This window comes from Drosophila santomea, chromosome 3L, assembly GCF_016746245.2.
Source record: "Drosophila santomea strain STO CAGO 1482 chromosome 3L, Prin_Dsan_1.1, whole genome shotgun sequence".
Taxonomy (NCBI): domain Eukaryota; kingdom Metazoa; phylum Arthropoda; class Insecta; order Diptera; family Drosophilidae; genus Drosophila; species Drosophila santomea.
In genome coordinates, this window is record NC_053018.2 from 11,962,290 (window position 1) to 11,981,911 (window position 19,622).

The 19,622-nt window shown below is 48.5% G+C and overlaps 3 protein-coding genes and 1 non-coding gene across 5 annotated transcripts; 1 reads left to right on the top strand and 3 right to left on the bottom strand.

The window, feature by feature from the left end:
- The first annotated feature begins 84 nt into the window (after positions 1-84).
- LOC120449127 (kinesin-like protein Klp68D) lies at positions 85-3,334 on the top strand. The gene is made up of 3 exons (XM_039631440.1): positions 85-204; positions 364-1,128; positions 1,193-3,334. Exons 2-3 carry the CDS (start codon positions 464-466, stop codon positions 2,880-2,882), a joined length of 2,355 nt encoding a protein of 784 aa, XP_039487374.1. The 5' UTR covers positions 85-204; positions 364-463; the 3' UTR covers positions 2,883-3,334.
- Positions 3,335-3,431: 97 nt separating this feature from the next.
- LOC120448395 (2-amino-3-ketobutyrate coenzyme A ligase, mitochondrial) lies at positions 3,432-5,332 on the bottom strand. Of its 2 annotated transcripts, none has more exons than XM_039630384.1 (4): positions 5,180-5,332; positions 4,643-4,839; positions 3,722-4,583; positions 3,432-3,660 (listed from the first exon to the last, which is right to left on the bottom strand). In XM_039630384.1, the coding sequence occupies exons 1-4, from the start codon at positions 5,214-5,216 to the stop codon at positions 3,503-3,505; spliced, it is 1,254 nt and encodes a 417-aa protein (XP_039486318.1). In that variant the 5' UTR covers positions 5,217-5,332; the 3' UTR covers positions 3,432-3,502. The 2 variants fall into 2 exon arrangements, with proteins under 2 accessions (XP_039486318.1, XP_039486317.1); XM_039630383.2 differs by having other exon boundaries at positions 4,643-4,854; positions 5,180-5,307.
- A 715-nt stretch (positions 5,333-6,047) lies between these two features.
- Positions 6,048-6,119, bottom strand: Trnaq-uug. The gene has a single exon. It is a non-coding gene; the product is annotated as a tRNA-Gln (tRNA).
- Positions 6,120-6,361: 242 nt separating this feature from the next.
- LOC120448167 (cubilin homolog) lies at positions 6,362-19,281 on the bottom strand. The gene is made up of 17 exons (XM_039630005.1): positions 18,718-19,281; positions 18,277-18,383; positions 16,310-18,213; positions 16,036-16,220; positions 15,655-15,980; positions 15,484-15,596; positions 15,138-15,336; positions 13,756-15,073; positions 12,817-13,702; positions 12,584-12,741; positions 10,750-12,530; positions 8,305-10,636; positions 8,065-8,244; positions 7,868-8,009; positions 7,078-7,229; positions 6,717-7,014; positions 6,362-6,654 (listed from the first exon to the last, which is right to left on the bottom strand). The coding sequence occupies exons 1-17, from the start codon at positions 19,270-19,272 to the stop codon at positions 6,443-6,445; spliced, it is 10,848 nt and encodes a 3,615-aa protein (XP_039485939.1). The 5' UTR covers positions 19,273-19,281; the 3' UTR covers positions 6,362-6,442.
- Positions 19,282-19,622: the final 341 nt, after the last annotated feature.

Consider the following 19,622-nt stretch of genomic DNA (forward strand, 5'->3'; position numbering starts at 1 on the left):
AACAAATTTATATTTAAACATTTATCTACCATTTCGAATTGCGCGGTATTTAATTGGTAGTACCGTACTTTCCAGTGGGTCGCTCCTTTTGGTGGGGCAGAGTTGGTAGGCCTGGGCACACTGCTCGTTTGAGCCAGACAAAGTTAACCGCAGCTGAGACAAAAAAGCGAATTCAAGGTGAAGTAATTGGCTTGAAAATAACAGGTAATAGCAGTTGATTGCCAAATCGGTTTGCCCGTTTGCTGAAGTGCCTGAATAGCTTCAAACTGTGCGTGCAAATCGGGCACAGAAGTGCCGAAGATAGAAGGTTGCGTCAGGAGGAAATTATTGATTTTATTCGTCATTTGTTTTCGGTCGCCACAGCTACTCGACTTTTTTTTGAGGGGGAGCTGCCTGAGTCACCGCACACAAAAGAGCACAGCAGCACATACCACGGACTTTGTGGATCTCCGGATATTTGGAGATGAGTGCCAAGAGCAGGAGACCCGGAACCGGCGGCAGCCAGACGCCCAACGAGTGCGTCCAAGTGGTGGTGCGATGCAGGCCCATGAGCAACAGAGAACGCTCGGAAAGATCGCCGGAGGTGGTCAACGTGTATCCGAATAGGGGCGTTGTGGAGCTGCAGAATGTGGTCGATGGCAACAAGGAGCAGCGCAAGGTTTTCACCTACGATGCCGCCTATGATGCGAGTGCAACGCAGACGACGCTCTACCATGAGGTGGTCTTTCCGCTGGTCAGTTCCGTTTTAGAGGGATTCAATGGATGTATATTTGCATATGGACAAACGGGCACGGGCAAAACGTTCACCATGGAGGGAGTGCGCGGAAATGACGAACTGATGGGCATCATACCGCGCACCTTCGAACAGATCTGGCTGCACATCAATCGCACCGAAAATTTCCAGTTTCTGGTCGATGTATCCTATCTGGAGATCTATATGGAGGAGCTGCGCGATCTGCTGAAGCCCAACTCCAAGCACTTGGAGGTGCGGGAACGGGGATCGGGCGTTTATGTGCCCAATCTGCACGCCATTAACTGCAAGAGTGTCGAAGACATGATCAAAGTGATGCAGGTGGGCAATAAAAACCGCACCGTGGGATTCACCAACATGAATGAGCATAGTTCCAGGTAAGTGTCTAGCGTTAACAAAAGAGATTTCGAGACTTTAGATAATCCATTAATGTACTTACAGATCCCACGCCATTTTCATGATCAAAATCGAGATGTGCGATACGGAAACCAACACCATCAAAGTGGGCAAACTGAATCTCATCGATCTGGCGGGCAGCGAGCGGCAGTCCAAGACAGGAGCATCAGCGGAGCGCCTAAAGGAAGCCAGCAAGATTAACCTGGCACTTTCTTCGCTGGGCAACGTGATCTCCGCCCTGGCCGAAAGTTCGCCACACGTTCCGTATCGCGACTCAAAGCTGACCCGATTGTTGCAGGATTCGCTGGGTGGCAATTCCAAGACCATTATGATTGCCAACATTGGACCATCCAACTACAATTATAACGAAACGCTGACCACACTGCGGTACGCCTCACGAGCCAAGTCCATCCAGAATCAGCCGATCAAGAATGAGGATCCACAGGACGCCAAGTTGAAGGAGTACCAAGAGGAAATCGAGCGACTCAAGCGGCTGATAGGTCCGCAACAGCAGCAACGCACTGAAAAGCAGGTCACGGCCAAGAAGCAGCGCGTTAAGAAGCCCAAAAAGGAGCCCGTATCTAAGGAGATGTCGGACTCTCTGCAGATTTCAACGATTGAGCAGCCGGCGGAGGATGACAGCGATGCAGAGGGTGCGGAGTCCGAGTCGGATAAGGAAAACGAGGCCGAGGTGGCCAAGTCCAACGAGGAACTGGAACGGGAGCGCGTTGAGAACACAAAACTGGCGGCCAAATTGGCAGAATTAGAGGGTCAACTTGTTCGCGGCGGAAAAAACCTGCTGGACACGTACAGTGAGCGCCAGATTGAGCTGGAGAAGAAGCTGGTGGAAATCGCTGAGCGCAAGAAGCGCGAAATTGAGATCCAGCAGCAGCTTGAACTGCAGGAAGAGACCACTCTGGAAATTCGCGAACGGAACGTTTCACTTGAACAAGAGGTGGAGCTTAAAAAGCGCAAGCTCTCGAAGTGCTACGCGAAATATTTGGCTCTCCAGCAGGAACTCAACGATTGCAAGTCCGATCACAATCAGGACCTTAGGGAACTCGAGATGGCGCAGAACGAGCTGGTAAAGGAACTAAAACGCCAGCTCTTAATCATCGACAACTTTGTGCCCATCGAGGTAAAGCAGCGCCTGTACACGCAGGCCAAGTATGATGAGGAGCAGGAGGAATGGAAATTTTCCTCGATGTCGCTGCCCACGCCTCCTGGTGGTGATGGCAAGTTCAGCAGCAAGCGACCGGTGTCGCATCCTCAGCGCAGAAGGCCCACCTCCGAGTACGCACTGCAGGAAGCCAAATCGAATTCACCGAGCTCTCTACGCTTCAAGAGCGAGAACATCGTGAACTACGAGCTGGAGATGCCGTGTCGCACCACCCAGGAGTACCGTACGCCCAAGGTGTCCGCCTCGCTTCAGGCGGTGCTCGCCCAAGCCATGCAAACGGGCGGAGATGATATCGACATCGTGGATTCGCACACAAACTCACTGCGCAGCCGTCTAGAGAACATTATTAATGCGAATGCCAATGGAGGAGCTGGTCCTGGTGCTGGCGCTGTTGTGGGTAGCTCCATTCCCAATGCTCGCAACATTAAGTCGAGCCGGGGGCTGCCAAGTGCCGCCTCAAATCTGGACTCGAACCGCCGTCCGCCCACGGGCCGTCTGCCGGCAAAGAAGCCAGCTTCGGCGTATCCCAAAGCACGCGGCCTGGTCAACAAATAATCACAAACGATTTTAATCGAATTGAATTGCATCTAACCATTATCGTGCAAACACAACACTAACCAAAGTATTTCATAGTCATCGCAATACGTACACCTCGGTACTCTTAGCCCAATCTACTCACATTTCACGCTTTGTAAAAGTTTCCTTTTCGTTTGAGCCATCTCAAGCACTGGCACTAGAACTATGAAGACTTAATGCCATATGCTTTGAGTGACTTGGCCAGCCGACCCCACACTTCCTTAATTATTTTTATGTTTATTTGTTACTCGAATTGTATAATTGTTATTGATTTAATTGCGAACATACGTAAGTTTTGTGCTCGAATAAGTGCAATACTTCTTTTATCGTGCAATCTAAGCTTAAGTTCAAACCAACTGCAACAGTCTATTATTTACTTAGTAAATGATTTTTAGTTAATACTATGTACCAAATAAAGCAACTCCGTAAACACAAGAAAAAGAATCTATTTTTGGGAATTGGAAAACTATTAAAATGTATAAAAACCTTTACTTCCCTTTTAAGCGTATTCCAAATGTGATGGGTGAGTTTATAGATAAATGCAGTTTCGTTTAATATAAATGCAATATTAAATACTGGACGCAGATTGATTTACATTTTTACTGAATTACTTTCAGAGAGCGACCGACTTCAATGAATGCATTAATGGCCCGATCGATTTCAGCTTCCGTGTGGGCAGCGGAGATTTGAACACGGATACGTGCCTTTCCTTGGGGAACCACCGGATAGCTGAATCCGATAACGTAGATGCCTCGCGCTGAAAATAATGATTGGTTTAATATAGAATAGATGAATGGATTATTCAGTTTTCAACTCACTTAGCATCTCATCGGCGAACTTAGAGGCCAGTCGAGCGTCGCCCAGCATAACAGGGCAGATGGGATGGTTCTCGCCGGCAATGGTGAATCCAGCCTTGGTCATGGCCTGCCTAAAGCGCTGCGTGTTGCTCTGGACGCGCTGGGTCAGCTCGCTGGATTGGAGGAGCATGTCCATCACCTTGAGGCCAACGGCCACCACGGCTGGCGGCAGAGTGTTGGAGAACAGATACGGCCGGGATTTCTGGCGCAGGAACGAGATTAGCTCGGCGGGTCCCGTGGTGTATCCACCGGAAGCTCCACCCAGTGCCTTGCCCAGGGTCGAATTTATGATGTCCACCTCACCCATGACATTGTCGTACTCCTCGGTACCACGTCCGGTGGCGCCAAAGAAGCCCGTAGCATGGCACTCGTCCACGAAGACCAGGGCATTGTATTTCTTGGCCAGCTCAACGATGCGGGCCAGTGGTGCGATGTTTCCATCCATGGAAAACACACCATCGGTTGCGATCAGCTTGAGCCGAGCATCGCTTGCCTTCAGCTGCTCCTCCAAGTTACCCAAGTCCCGGTGCTTGTAGCGTTGTTTCTTGGCCTTGCACAAACGGATACCGTCGATGATCGAAGCGTGGTTTAGTTCGTCGGAGAACACCGCATCCTCCGGCGTGAGGATGGCCTCAAAGATGCCGGCATTGGCGTCAAAGCAGGAGGCATACAGAATGGTATCCTCGCGTCCGTGGAACTGGGCTATCTTCTTTTCCAGCTGCTTGTGTATATCCTGCGTACCGCAAATGAATCGCACTGAGCTCAGACCAGCGCCATACTGCTCCAGCAGCTTCTGGCTATGCTCCACGATCTCCGGATTGTTCTGGGTGTCAAAGGAAGCCAGTAGGTGGACATCAGTAGGATCCTATTCAGATTACTTACCGCCAGTCCCAGATAGTTGTTGGCGCAAAAGTTGAGTATCTTTTTATCGCTGCCCTGCACTGTTATCTGAGTGCTCTGCGAAGATGTGATGATTCGCTCCGCCTTGAAGGTGCCCGCCTCCTTAATCCCGGCCAGCTGGCTGCCCAAGATCTCCCTCAATTGAGCCTGAGCCGCTGCGCTGTAGTGGCGCCCACCCACTGAAATATATAATCCTATTTATTTGGCTAAATGCAAAGAGCTAAAAACCCCTTAAAAATACATAACAGAATAAGTGATATTTTTAAGATACAATTCTATATGCATTCAAAGAGAATTTTTCAATTACTTACACTATAATCGTGCCTTTTTAAAAATATATTAAATATAAGAAATATTCAGGGTGTGTAGAAATAGAAATGCACATGTGGAAATATTTCTTATTTTTTTGGTTATCTATAAATCGGTTTCTAAGGGCTAAATATGAATGCTTTATTTGTTAATAATATTTAGAAATAACCATATGGAATGACACTAGCTATATACGCAATACTGGCTTACCTCCGCGAAAGAGCAGCGATTTTGAGAAAATAGACATGTTGCCACTGATTTTTCCTATAGATTTCTATTCGCGAATATGTATTTCTGGCTGGCTGGTGTCCAGATCCGTTCGACGACTCGCTCTTGACTAAAAAATAAAGCAACCAGCCGACGTGGACACACTAGTTTCCATCTAGTCTTCCTAGTTGGGGGCTCGAACTGCAAGCAGCTGATTTTTGTTGTTCACTTATAAATAGTAAATGTGTATGTCTACATATTATGTATGCCGCCCTCACTGGCAAATACGTACCGGCTGTCTTTCATTTAACTAAATTGATTTAATTCACTTTCACTCTGGTTGTCATGGCGGCCATTTAAGTAGCATAAACAGAATGAGATACTTGGGCACAAATGTATCTGAAATTGCAAATTGCTGCGAAGGTCATAAGTTGTGATTAAATTTAAGTCGAATCCAATTCAAAGATTATCTGCTGAAAGTGAGCGAAGCTGATAGTGCAATCTTTTAAAAATGCACTTAACAAATTATATATAAAAAAAACCTATAATAGTTTAATACTTTCTTAGTATAACAAATTATTGATGTTATTTTTAAATTCTAGAGCAAACAATCCTTGAAGTATTATAAAGTATTTAAAGTAAATTTACCAATTAAATGCAAATTTGGTGACGAGCTTCCCTAGGAAGTGCATATGCACTTATAATAACATAAAATTCTAATTTAATAATATTATAATATCTTCAAATATATAATAAATAATTCGAAATAAAATAGAGAAGACATTAGGTTCTCCCGAGATTTGAACTAATTTAATATTATAATATCTTCCAATATATAATAAATAATTCAAAATAAAATAGAGAAGATACTAGGTTCTACCGAGATTTGAACTCGGATCGCTGGATTCAAAGTCCAGAGTGCTAACCATTACACCATAGAACCTCTAAAAATACCCCGTCAAAATAGGCTTATAAAAACTTAGAATAAAAATTTAGAAACAAAATTGTTTAAAATCGTTTGTTATCAGTTTAATGTAATCTGAAACGGGCTAGGGTCAATATAATTAGAATCGAAGCAATGAAGTGTCAGCAATGCGTTGATACACGTTTGGTTAATGAAACAGATTAAATAAGTACATATATTTGAATTTATTTTCTTGAATAGTGTTTTATTCACAAGCACAGCAGTAATACTTCGGTGATTACATTTATTGAAATAAATTACTTGGAACCTGTTTACCAGGTTAGTAAAGTATCTGAAAGACTTTAGCCAATTTCGATTATATCCATTTTAAATCCTAATCCATCGAAGTTTTGACTTTTTTTAGCCACTATAATAATGTTATTTTTGGCTATGGTAAGCATATCTGGAATTCTCGATCCACACAATGTTTTCACGAGACTTTGGTCGTCAACAACGTTGTCATAAAATCGCACATTGTCCAGATCGCAATTGGTCTCCGAGCCCATGTTGAATTCTACGAGGCACACAATTATAGTAGTACTCAAATATAAATCAATGAACTATGAATTATCTAACCTGGAAAGGCGAATCGCAGACTGGCGCCAGGTGGTACGGATATTTTCCAGGTGCAGAGTGAGCTGTTCCGGCCCTCGTAGGAGGGATTCTCCAGATAACTGCCCACCGATCCACCAACCGCCAGATCACCACCACATCCGCTGGGAAACTGGTTGCTGGTGGAGTAGTAGAACAACTTGAGGGAGGATACTCTGCGGCTTTCGAGCCGCATCTCGTTGGTAGATGTAATCCTAGCTTTGGTTTCCCATTGAATGTCCGAAGTGGTGAAAATGGTCTTGTTTGATTGCAGATCGGTTACCTGTGCGAATATGAAGTGTATTCATCATTATTTGATTTAAAGTAGTAAAAACTGCAAGCTTACCACGAAAGAGTTATTATCGAAACTCTCGAACAGCACAGTCATTACGTAGAGCGTTATGCTGTAACCCTTTGGAACTCGGATATAATCCGTGCAGTTGGATAGAGAGTTGGCTTCAATCACCTGACTCAGCGCCGTGAAGTTTCGATTGCACTCTGTAAGCCAAATATTTGAATTCGCTATGTGAACCAATAACGATCAGTACGACGGGTGTTTTTTTTAGAGGTATAGAACTTTAAGTTGGCATTACTGTTCAAGATGGCGACCGATTTAACAGCTGTCAAGTGATTTATTCTCAGTTTGGTTTGGCAATTCGTCATGCGTGCTTACAAAATCCAACTCGTGCAAGAATTGAAACCAAACGATCATCAAGCAAGGCGTAGATTCGTCGAATGGGCCCAAAACGAGATTGCTGTTGTTCCCGATTTTTCATAAGCCTCCAAGATCTTGTGATTTAACACCGCTAGACTACTTTTTGTGGGGCTATGTAAAGTCATTGGTCTATGCGGATAAGCCACAAACGCTAAACCATTTGGAAGACAACATTCGCCGTGTTATTGCCGATATACGGCCAAATGTTGGAAAAAGTCATTGCAAATTGGACGTCCAGATTGGACTACATCCGAGCCAGCCGTGGCGGTCATATGCCAGAAATCATATTTAAAATGTAATGCCACAAGATTATCTTTCATGTCAATAAAATTCATGTCAATCGAATAATCCATCGTTGTTTTATTGCAATTTAAAGTTCTATACCTCTAAAAAAAAACACCCTATATATACATATATTTACTTGGCTTTCGGCGTATGATAACTTCAAATCCTTGCGATTCCTCGAGTCCGTCGCTGTGGAAAGCTAGTTGTAAGTTGGCTTCGTTGACTTCTTCAACCAACGTGAAGCTTTTGTCGTGTTGTCCGCAATAAGATCTAGAGAACTGTAAAAAGATATTGTAATAAGATGTAATAATATTAATATATGTTTTATATTACATATGGTTTGGACACTTTGATGTAGTCCGTGCATTGCCCAGTCCGCTGAGATATTTCCTTGAGGCTAAGCTTCCGGAAATCTAGTTCCACATCTCCCTTATGCTTAATTGTCCAGAGGCATTGAATACTTCCCTCGTGGTCCCTCGTCCTGTTGTCGTACTGCACACCCACCGTAATAGTCTGTCGAAAAAAGTAAGAAAAAAGGTTAAGAAAAATAGGCTATATTCTATATCAACGTACCTCATTCAACCCCATGTCGTACTCCGCTTGTCCGCAAACAGTGCGCTCCATCTGCAGGATTAGCTCAAAGCTGATGTTCTTCTGAGACCGTGTGGTATTCGCACTCAGCTTGAGGGACATGTCCGCATAGGAACTAAACACCTTTGTGCTTTCCGAGGCCTTACTGCCATTTGTATACCCATAGTACCTACCAAGACTCTCGCCCTCGACCAGTTCGCTGTCGTGGATTTCCAAGTAGCTGCACCTACCGCAGGCGACATCGTTTAGCTGCAGCTTGCGCACCTCCAGAGAAATGCGGTAATCCGGCGGAGCGCTGGCCTGGAAGTAGCACAACAGTGGGTCGGTGGCATTGATCGTGTATTGCCGCATCAAGCTCATGCGTGGCACCTCCAGGTCGAGGGCCACATGCTCGTTGCAATTGGGTGTGAAGCGCACGGTGGCCAGGAAGCCGCGGTGATTGTTGGAGCTGTCTGTGGAAAGGGCGATGAGCGCTTCGTTGCTGTTCACCATGATAGTGGCAGGATTGGTAAGATTGCCGCACAGGAGATCCGTTCTCTGCTCCTTGCTGGCCACATGGCCGCGATAGATGGCCAGACTGTCGAAGGCACATTGCCTGTTGGCCTCCATATCAAAGTACTTGAACTCTATGACGACGGCATGCTGTGGCGGCGCGGTAACTCGCCATTCGCATTTCGTGTTGTGGGCATATGCAGCAGCATCCTCATCCTGCGGCGGGCGCAGAGTAAATGGTTTGCTGTGATTGCCACCGCATTGAATGAGTTGGTATTGCAGCTCGAACCAACGCGTCAGCGTAGAGATATAATGCAGACGCAGCCAACCATTGCCTTTCACCTCGAAGGCGGGACAGAGCCTGCCAATGCTCTCCTCCACATCGCCATCGCCGCGACGATAGGCCTCGAAGTAGGAACCGGTGCAGACATACGATGCCCATGAGCTTCTGGTCCTCGCACTGACCACCACTTGGTGGTCGTCGGTCGCCAGGAATGTGTAGCTGCAATTGAACTGCTGTCCGCTGTATGCCGACCCACTGGGACTGGCCAGGGTTTGCATCTCTGTCCCGGCCAGCAGTACGGCATCGCAGCTGGGGAATACCTGGAAACTGAAACCATCGCCCGTTGTATTCGAGTTCGTACGGAATATCACACGCATCCGGAAGGATGGCACCAGTATATCGCTAGCTGCTTGCCTGCCGCACAGGCTGGTCACCTCAACAAACTCTTTGGTCGTCCGATCGTAATGCTCCACGGTCAATCGATCGACGGAGCAGTTGGGTGAGGCCACAATGAAAATGCGTTCGGGAAAATGTAGCCTCAGGGATAGGCCAGCGCTGGTAACAAACTCCCATATGCGTTCGGTGCTCTTCAGGTAATTCTCGCCATTAATCGTCACCAGTGGCGAAGGTCGTCGGTCAATGCGAACCGCATTGCCGGAGGAGATGGCTTTCCGTGCTTGCAGGATGAACCTACTTCGCTGAGGGAATCGACTCTCCGAATGGTAGAGTATCGTGGAGAAGGAACGCTCCAGCAGCGTGCTATTCATGTCCATACCCCGGCATAGGCGACCCACCTCCGACTGTCCGCTGAAGATCACAATGTACTCCCGATCGCAACGGTCCGTTAGGGTTACATTGCCCTCCAGCACATAGCCGATGCTGTCGCTCAGCGTCCAAAGGCACTCAATTTCACCGTAGGCATCATTCAACTGAGTTAACATATCCGGGGACTCAATGGTCACGCCCTCAGCTGCCTGCATCCGTCCGCCGCAGTTGTGTCGCCGGTATGTGGCCCGGAATCGTCGTAATTTGACGTTTGCGCTATTCAGAAGGGTTAGACGTCCAGCTGTGGTGACCAGAGAGACATAATAGTTGGTGACATTAGCGTACAGCGACTTGACTGGAAGATTCGAACTGTCGTCTCTGAACGAAATGGCCGGGCCGCCGGGTGTTTGGAATAGATACTCCTCCACCTTGAAGGTGAGCGTTGCACTGGCAGTGCCCACAAATTGAATGCTGCAATGATAGCCAGGCAGCCGAAGGAGACTTTGGATGGAAACTGATCCCGCTTCCTGATCTCCGATATTCGGCGGACAGACTGTTGGCTTACTGGAGCTGTAGCGGGCTCTCAACGGAGTTGCACTTAAGTCCAACTGATTGGTCATCACAACGACGAGCATAAAGTTGTCTGTGGACTCAATAATTCCACTGCCATTGTAGCCACCGATCCGGAATGCGGTGATCTTGGAGAGCGAGTTGGCGTCGTTGTAGAAGGAGAAGTGCGACATACTGGCCAACCGTGCAATTTGTCTGAAGGTTCTGAAAGAAGTTATCAATACTTATATATTATCAATATATAATACTATACTTATGCAAATAGTTTGAGAAAGGTTTGTTAAGGTATTATGGATATATGCTAACAATTTTCTTACCGGCCAGTGTCGTTTCGTGTGACGACGCGAATATTATCCAGATTGAGAAGATGGAGGCGTACCCGTTGACCCTTCGGCACACTGATCCTCAAGCGGCAGAATCTCAGCCAGACTGTCTGCGGCATTGGCGGTATTACGATGTCCCCTTCAGCTCCATTTATTTCCCTTGAGCAGGCTCCCGCAAAGCGCTCGTATCTCAACTTGAAACCCCGATATGTGTTCACATTTTGGATTGCCACAAAGCGAATGGTCGCCGCATTGGTGTTTAGGGTGACGACAGGGTGTGTTCCTATACTGCCATCCAGCACCAATAGTTGTTGAGTTCGGTCCGCATAGTCAACAACTTCCAGGCGATCGCTGGTGCCAAATGAGGATGTTCCATTTGCAAGATGTTCGTAGGGCAAGTGGATATCGGTGATGTTCAAACGAATAAACGAGTTCTGTGGCAAGAGAATGCTGTACTCGCACACCGACGGCTTGGGATAACCACCCAAATGGGGATAGTTCTCCGAGCTGATGAACCCAGACGAACCACTGAACCGACCACCACAGGTGCTCAGTGACAGGTTCAGGCGAAAAGCGCCAGTGGGCTCATTGAGCTCCGATTGATAGTGGACGAGTAGCAGGTTGCCAGTTGAGCGCACCGTGTTCTGAGGCTTGCGACAGGTGCGGAGCAAGAGGCGGGCCAGTTTGGTGGCACCATCGAACAGCTCCACATTCTCCTGGTCGCAGTGGCGGACACTCAACTCGAAGTGCTCATCAAAATTGACGGCGATGGTCTCACCCGGTGGCGCCATGACCAACCACGTGCATTCCGCATGCGGATGCGGCAGATACGGATATCCCGGCGACGTAATCGTATAGTTAGGTGCCAGCTGGGTCAACCTAATCTCGCCATTGCACTCATTGAACTCTCGGTATGTGAGTGTCCAAAGGCAAAGACCATTAACTCCGGAACTGCCGATATGGTACTTGATGTAGGCATGCGAGCTGCTTGTCCGGAATTGCATCTTTCTGATGCCCGGTTTGTTGCCAAACCTGCTGTGACCAAGCAAAGGTGCATGTTCATCCAAGCCATCGTAGATCAGACCATATGCCACACAGACGGCTGCTGGCGGCGAAGCATTGTAATCAATGGTAATGTCTATTTTTCGTCCTGGTCGGACGTCGATGTGCCAGGCACACTCATCGGCCAAGTTGTCCGGCGGAATGGTGCCAACGATACCCGTCATATTGGCGCCACAGACAGTGCGTAGCTTCGCCTGGAATCCAGTGCCGTTGACGGACATATCACTATGGAACTGTAATCTCAGGTGTGGCGTACCGTGAACTGGGCCCACCAGTGGCGCCTTGCAACTACGCAGCACGTTGGTCCATTGGCTGAGGTCATGTGAACTCTGAATATTTAGATAATCGGCGGTACAGCCGGCATAGTCCTCGAGATCCACATTAATTGCATAGGCATATATATGATGTGAAGGGTACTCCGACTTTATCGTCCATTCGCAATTCAGATTTGCTGCGTAACCATGCGGATATCCCGGGGAACTTAACTCGGTCTCGGCCATGTGCCTCAACGTAAGTTCCTGGGTACAATTCTTGTTGGTGGAGCTGAGGTTACCTACGACCAAATTGCTGTTCAGCACGTTCCACTTTAGTCGAAACTGACTCAGCTCCACATTATCAGTCTGCAAGTAGACCACATTGCTGCTGGAGGTAAACCGCCATGGACTGGCGCGTACAACGACCTCCAAAGCGTTATCATCATAGCCATCGAAGAGCTGAAAGGGCAGTGTGAGGGGGCAAGCAATTATCCAGTATAATCCGCACTTACCAAAAGGCCTGAAACATATTCCTTAAAGTGCAAAGCAATAACCATTTCGCGCTCCGTAAAAATGCGCCAGGAGAAGGGTTGACTCTCGCCCCTGGCGAAGAGCAGCGGAGGAGACTCGATGGTACCATTGGTGTCCCTTGTGAGTTCGTTGTTGTGCACTGCAAGTGGTTGAAACAGTAGGAATTCAATCGATTCCTGTGCTCCACGTTGTTGGTGATCAAGTTATAACATACCGTAAGTCCAGCGGAAACGGAAACCGCCAGCGGTGTTGCCTGGCCTGCTGCGGAACTTGATCCATAGCTGAGATTGGACCACCAAGGGAGTCGCCGGTAGCTTCTTATCGCAGTACAGGCCCAGCAGTGGACCCTGGACACTGGAGCGTATCTCTAGGAAGTCATCGTTGCAGTGCTCGGAGTGAACAATGTCCATGGCCTCGAAGGTGACCTCCAAAGCATTTCCCGGTCGTGCCTCGATGGACCACACGCACTCAATGTTGGCCGGATAGCTGTCCGGGAAATTGGGTGAACTAAGGCTGCCGCGGGCTGATGTGATATTGCCGCCACATGAGTTCTCAAACGTGCTGAACTGCGCCTGCAGCCTTATGCCGTGGGTCAGGATACGCACATTGTTGGCGGGCACAATAAGATTGGCCGGATGATCCCGACACATCTGGTACAGTAGAACCTGGTCGTCGTCATTGAGCAGCTGCAGGCCCTCCGTACAATTTTGCAAGGCGCCAAGGCGGCACTTGGGACACTCAAGCTGATTAATGTTTAGGCTTAGTTTGCTGCCCTCCGGGGCGGAAAGCAGCCAGCTGCAGTCCTCGTCTAGGCGGGATTGCAAGTAGCCCTCGCCAGTGGAGAGCGGTCCACCACACTGGCGCTCGAAATGCATGATGAACCGTCCCCAGGTTCCGGCCTGAGCCTTGAAGTGGACACGCAGCTTTTGTCCGTGCACTATTCGGATCATTGGCGAGTCCTCGCCGCAGGTCCTCTCCAGGAATATCTCCTTGTTGTCCTGCTCCAGTTTCGATAGCTCGACAAAGCTAAGCGAGCAGTTAACCGAATCCGTGAGGTTAAATTGCTCGAAATGCGGTCTAATGCCATACCCATTCGTTACCTGAAGGATTGCAAAGAATTATTGGTTTTTCGATGCCAAAATGAATGACGTACCTCTACAGTCCATACGCACTCAACGTTGGATGAGTAGTTAGCGACGTTGGTGCTGTCCTGGCTGTTGTGGAATCCGGGTGTGGTCAGCATGCCGCTACTGGCGGATATATATCCACCACAACTGGCTGGCACCTGGACAAAGGTGGCCGTAAAGTACTTTCTAGACGGTATGGAGCTGCTCACGAAGCGAATCACTAACTCATTTCCTGGCGAGAGAAATGTTTGCGTCTCCGTCTCCTCGTGACAACTTCGATACAATTCCACTGAGGAGTTGAAGCCACTGGGTGCGGATACGGAGAGGCTAGATTCCGCATCGCGGCACTCCATCTGCGTGGCCTCTAAGTAGACTTCATGAAGTTGGAGACGCACCTGCCTGCCCTCCGATGCCGTAATGACCCAAACACAGTCCATGTCCACGCTGTAGGGCGCCTTTGGCGATTCAAACTTTCCGCCTGCTTCCCGTAAGTGCTCTCCACATCCTATACGCCGGTACTCCGCCCGGAAGCCTTGGCTCTGCTCCGACGAATCGCTTTTAAAGCGAAGGAGCATGCGATTTCCGGCGGAGGTGATGGGGTCCAAGCCATCGTTGCTGCAGAGATGCTTCTCGCTGAGCACTTGGTCGTCCTGCATGTCTATAACGGACACGTAGTCATCGGGACAGCGTTCGAAAAATTGCTCCACTGACAGGTGGGAGAATACGAGCTCCAGGTGATTCTTCCGTCCACCAGCTCGAATATCCCACTCGCAGTCTTGGTTTGGCGGATAGTCGTCCGGGAAATTGGGCGATTCAATGGCACCCTGCAGCTGCTCCAGCCGAACTCGACAATTGGTCTCGTAGTTCAGCACGAAGTCGGTGCCGTCAGGTGCATCATGGCCAACATCGTAACGAACAAGGATGCGATTTCCGGTCGACTGCAGCGGTTGGGCAATGGACCCATTGCATCGCAGCACCATTGGACTGCTGGCGGTGGTGGGTCCATCGTATAAGGCCAGTTGCCCACTACATATACGGTTGTCATTGCTCTCGAGCTGCACGTTAACGCTGGATCCCTCGGCGACGATAATCTGCCAGTCGCAAGCAAGGATACCGCGATTTCCCGCCAATAAATGGGGAGAATGGATGGTGCCCGTGGATGAGCTCAGTTTGCCGCCGCATCCGGCACCGATCTGCTGCCAGCTTAAAAGGAATCCCTTCTTCTCAACGGAGTCATCCGACTGGAACTTAAGGTGCAGCACATTTCCAAATGAGGGAAGCCTGCTCGGAATTTCAGTACCGCAATAGCGTCCAATTAGCGGAGAACCCTCAGAATCGCCATTCCTGAAATGCAAATCGAAAATCGTATGGTGCTGCATTCGTACGCCATACCTTTGTATCAGATTACCTAATTTCCAGCCAGTCGGTCCAGCATGAAGGGGACGTAAACGATGCCTCCAGCGTGAAATTGTGCACCACTAACTCAATGCGGTGGCCAAAGGGTGCTTTGATAATCCACTCGCACGTTTGGGACTCTCCATAGTTCTTGGGCCAGTTTGGTGTTTTGATGTAGCCAAAGCGACCAGTGAAGGTTCCTCCACAGCTCTCTATCGTAAATTAAATCAAAAGAAGCTCCTAAACCATTGTCTTGTGCTTGTATAAAAGTGTAGGTACATAGAAAAATCTATTAGGGTAAGCTACCTCCCATTACATATTGCAAATAGTACATAGTAAGAGTAAATAGCATTTCCTACCTTGCGGGGCAATGTCGAATTGAATATAATAAACTACAAATCCTCTGAATTGTGTGAACATGTTTATGGTCAAAAGATCTCCATCAAAAACATCTTCCACTCTTCCAGTATAACTGCAATAATAATAATATTCTTATAAGCTCTTAATAGGTCAGTTTTTTTGGTAACTACCTATTTATCAATTTTCCTGGATCTGTGCTGTTATCATATACGGATATACTTCCGTCTGAAACCATTGGGTGTATAGAGATTGTTTTCCTTCCGGGGAATTCTATAAACCACTGACAAAATGTAGACCGAACTCTGTGAAAAATTCTTTGGCCGGGTTCGTCAAGGAACCCGCCGCACCGATCAAGAACAAAACGGTACTCAAGTCGCATTCCACGACCACCACCGGACCCGTGGAAGACCAGACTAGCCCGATTGGTGTGTGACAACAGGACAAGGTTATCCGTTGATTTTACAATATGCCGCTTTTGACCCACCGCTAAATACGCCTACAAGATACAAGCGTGAAAAAAAAAGTTTAAATTGATTGATATCTCTACTTGCGTCCAAATAAGATGAATCATTTCCATTATTGGCAGTGCCCAGCGATAGATCAGTGATTTGGATGCGAACAGCCGTATTAAGTGGCCCGGTGAAGTTGTAGGTGCAGGTGATGTCATCAGGATATGGACCCGGATAGTTGGGTGTACTGATTACCCCCGAAAAGGTATCAAAGCTACCAGTACACACTGGAAAATAATGACATTAGATACTATCTAAGTTGTAAACAATTCACCCTGAAAACCCTATGTAAACTCATAGTCTTCAAATGCCTTACCTCTTGTGTAGGTGAAATCAAAACTTTTCCTCAGCTCCACGCCACTCAAGGCGTATTTATAGCGCACTAGAATCACATTTCCAGTGGATATAATCGGCTCCAGTTCACTCTCCTCATGATCTCCGCAGATGCGTCGCATGAGCGGCGAGTCAGTTGTCCTTCCGTCAAAGATCTCGATATTCAGAAAGCTACAACCCAACGAACTCACAAGATCAATACGATGGATAATCAGCTTAACTTGCGTCTCTCGTGGCTGTTCAATTAGATACAGGCACACCTCGAAGTCCATGTAAACAGAGATGTGGCCACGCGGCTCCGTGAACACTCCACCGCAGCCGGGCTGGGCCACCACCACTTCGTAGTGCATCTGAAAGGAGCTATCCGAACGTATGGCGTCCGTGTGAAAGTCCAGGCGCAGGCTATTTGAGGAGCTATACAATGGCGCCGGCTGCAGAGATTGACAGGCGCGCAGCAACTGGCGATCCGAGTCGTAAACGATGAGCGAATCCTGGCTGCAGTTCACGGCAGATGCTGCGCTGCTGCCCAGCGTAATGTCGTAGAACCGAAGGAGCAGCCGGTAGCCAAATGGCGCCGTCAGATACCAGCGGCAGTCGAGTTCCGGTCGAGCCTGACCGGGATAGCCCGGAGATCGCAGCACGCCGGACTCCGTCGTTTCCAGATTAAAAGTTTCGCCGCAGGAGAAGGGCAACGAATTCCAGATGACATGGAAGCCCTTGCCTTGCGTCTCGTTGTCGGAGCGGAACCAGAAGAATACCTGCTCCTGGGTGGTGATTACACTGCCGTTTGTCATGGGCAAACGGGAGCCACAGAAGCGACCAATCAAACGGGAGCTTAGAGAGTTGCCATCGTGCAGCTGCAGAAAATCGGCGCTGCAGTCGACACTGTCCTGCAGTTGGAACTGGGTGAAGGTCAGGTTGAGCACCATGCTCCGATTTGTGCGTATGATAAACGGGCAGCGCTCGTCGGCCTGGTAATCGCCATCAGATGTGTTGGGTGGATAATGCAGCTGGCCGGAAGGTCCACGTATCGTGGCTCCGCAAAAGAATCGCGGATGGGAGCAGATGGTGCCGGTGTACCCGAGTGGGCAAACGCATTGGTACTTGGCATCCGGCAACAGGCGGCATGTACCACCATTTAGGCATGGACTCGGGTGGCACACATCCGACGAGCTGCACACTGCGCCGGTATAGCCAGGCTGGCATATGCACGTGGTGCCCCTTCCGCTTTGGATGCAGGTGCCGTTGTTCTGGCAAGGATGCTGATCGCAGGGCAATCGACTGGAGTCCGCGGTGCAGCCATCGGCACCATAGCCATGTCCAAAGCTGCCCAAGGGGCAAGTGCACACCACCATGTCGGATACGTACTCGCACTTGGCCAGCGGATGGCAGATGCCCTCATTGTTGCACGAATTGGAATCCGAGGCGGTGCATGTTCGTCCGTCGCCCGTCCAACCGGGTGGACATCGGCCGCAGCGATGTGAGCCCTCTGTGTTGGTGCACGTCACCCGTGGCTGGAGGCTACAGCCGCCATTATCCTCGCCGGCACATTCGTCAATGTCGCGACAGAAGCGCCCATCGCCCGTGTATCCCGGTGGACAGGGTGCGCATCGAAAACTACCCGGCAGATTGATGCATTCAGCGTGGCAAGGATTCACGCGCGGCTCACACTCATCAACGTCGCGGGCGCATGCACTCGGGCTGGCGGTGGTCACATTGGCATCCATCCAAGTCCATCCCTGATCGCAGATGCACACATAGCCAGCAGAATTGGCCGCCTGAATGCAGGTGCCATGCTGGCCGCAGAGCTCCCGGGAACCGCCGAGCAGACATGTGTTGTGACGGAGGCGACAGTTGGTGCCAGTGAATCCCTTGCGGCAACGGCACCTAAAACGGTCATTTGGAGCTACACATTTCATTTGCTGGACTTGGAACATCTCGCCAACTTACCGGTAACTTCCAGGTATGTTTATGCACTGCCCGTTGTTCTGACACTCATTGCGATATGTCGCGGACAAGACGAAGCACTCGTCTACGTCGTCCTCGCAAGTTGGTCCCTAAGTATAATAATATAAGCATAATATAATAATATAGATATAATTGGGAAAACACTTTCAATGCAGTAAGAATCCAATGAACTTTTAATTTAGAACTGTAGGTATTCCCCAAAATCTTAAATTTAAAGTAAAAGTGTGATTCGAACTTTTACTTCCATATTTCAAGCTATGTCTAAGTAAATTGTTTAACAGTTGCTTTAGGTGAGTTTTAATATATAAAATTCAGTTGTATTGCTCTTAATCGTGGTTAGGCCAGCGAATTTCCAATCATATAAGTTTTTTCCATGTGAAAATACGCCCCTTGATCTCGTGAGAAACGCCCCCGCTTACTCACTTCCCAGCCCGCGGGGCAATCGCACTGGAATGCCTTGTAGGCATCGTGGCAGGTTCCGCCGTGCTTGCAAGGATTGGATAGGCACTCGTTTCTGTTCAGGTTTCCGGAGAGGGTCTGCAGGATTCCCCTGACGCGTTCCACGCGCTGCAATTGCCGCCGCAGGAGGCGTTGATTGAGCCCACTTCTTCTCGTGGTGTTTCTTGCATTGAAGACACGTCGCTGTAACCTCGTCATCTTACGCTCTGTATCCTGGAACATGTCCTTAACGGTCTCCAGCAAGATGGGCTCCCTTCGAGCCGCCTGGCGATCCGCTATAATCCTTTGGCGCCGCCGGAGCACCGTCATTATGTCCACATCGTTGATAGTCACGGTGGCGGCTTCACCCATCAATCGCAAGGTAACATTCCGATCCCAAGCCGGTTCGAGAAGAAGATTATCGTTCCATTGCCTCACGAGATGGGCACGCGGCTCTAGATTGTCCCGAGATGAATTCGCGGAACGGAATTGCAAGCACAACACTAGTAAGAAGGAACATTTTAGTGACCTACTGAGCATTTTTTCTCATAATTTTGTTGTGTCACAAGTTCACAATAAACGGTAGAGCTTAAGAACTGCACTTCAACATATAATGGGTTCAAGTTTACTCGATTTGATCCACTCTACAGGCGATATTCACGAAAACTGGCACTAGGCAGACTGGAGCCTCGCATTTTATACTACCAAAAAGTGGGCGTCTACGAACATCACATTTCAGAACATTACTCGCAGCCGAGGGTGTACTAGATTAGTTTTACAATCCAAGTCGATCTATCTGGCCGCTCATGCGACGCTCTGTCAAAAACTTGTTAAAAAGGTCTCTATTTGAGTATTTTCAAACTCAAAAGTGAGTTGAGGTCAGATTAGAT

Bases quoted from the DNA above. Each gene is read 5' to 3' on its own strand.
- LOC120449127 (XM_039631440.1), top strand. From the start codon at position 464: ATGAGTGCCAAGAGCAGGAGACCCGGAACCGGCGGCAGCCAGACGCCC. The intron at 1,129-1,192 runs GTAAGTGTCTAG...ATGTACTTACAG, and splicing joins ATGAATGAGCATAGTTCCAG to ATCCCACGCCATTTTCATGA.
- LOC120448395 (XM_039630383.2), bottom strand. From the start codon at position 5,216: ATGTCTATTTTCTCAAAATCGCTGCTCTTTCGCGGAG. The intron at 4,855-5,179 runs GTAAGCCAGTAT...CCAAATAAATAG, and splicing joins ATCGCTGCTCTTTCGCGGAG to GATTATATATTTCAGTGGGT. The intron at 4,584-4,642 runs GTAAGTAATCTG...TTTGACACCCAG, and splicing joins ACAACTATCTGGGACTGGCG to AACAATCCGGAGATCGTGGA.
- LOC120448167 (XM_039630005.1), bottom strand. From the start codon at position 19,272: ATGCTCAGTAGGTCACTAAAATGTTCCTTCTTACTAGTGTTGTGCTTG. The intron at 18,214-18,276 runs GTAAGTTGGCGA...TGACCGTTTTAG, and splicing joins AACATACCTGGAAGTTACCG to GTGCCGTTGCCGCAAGGGAT. The intron at 7,230-7,867 runs GTAAATATATGT...TTTGGCTTACAG, and splicing joins TATCATACGCCGAAAGCCAA to AGTGCAATCGAAACTTCACG.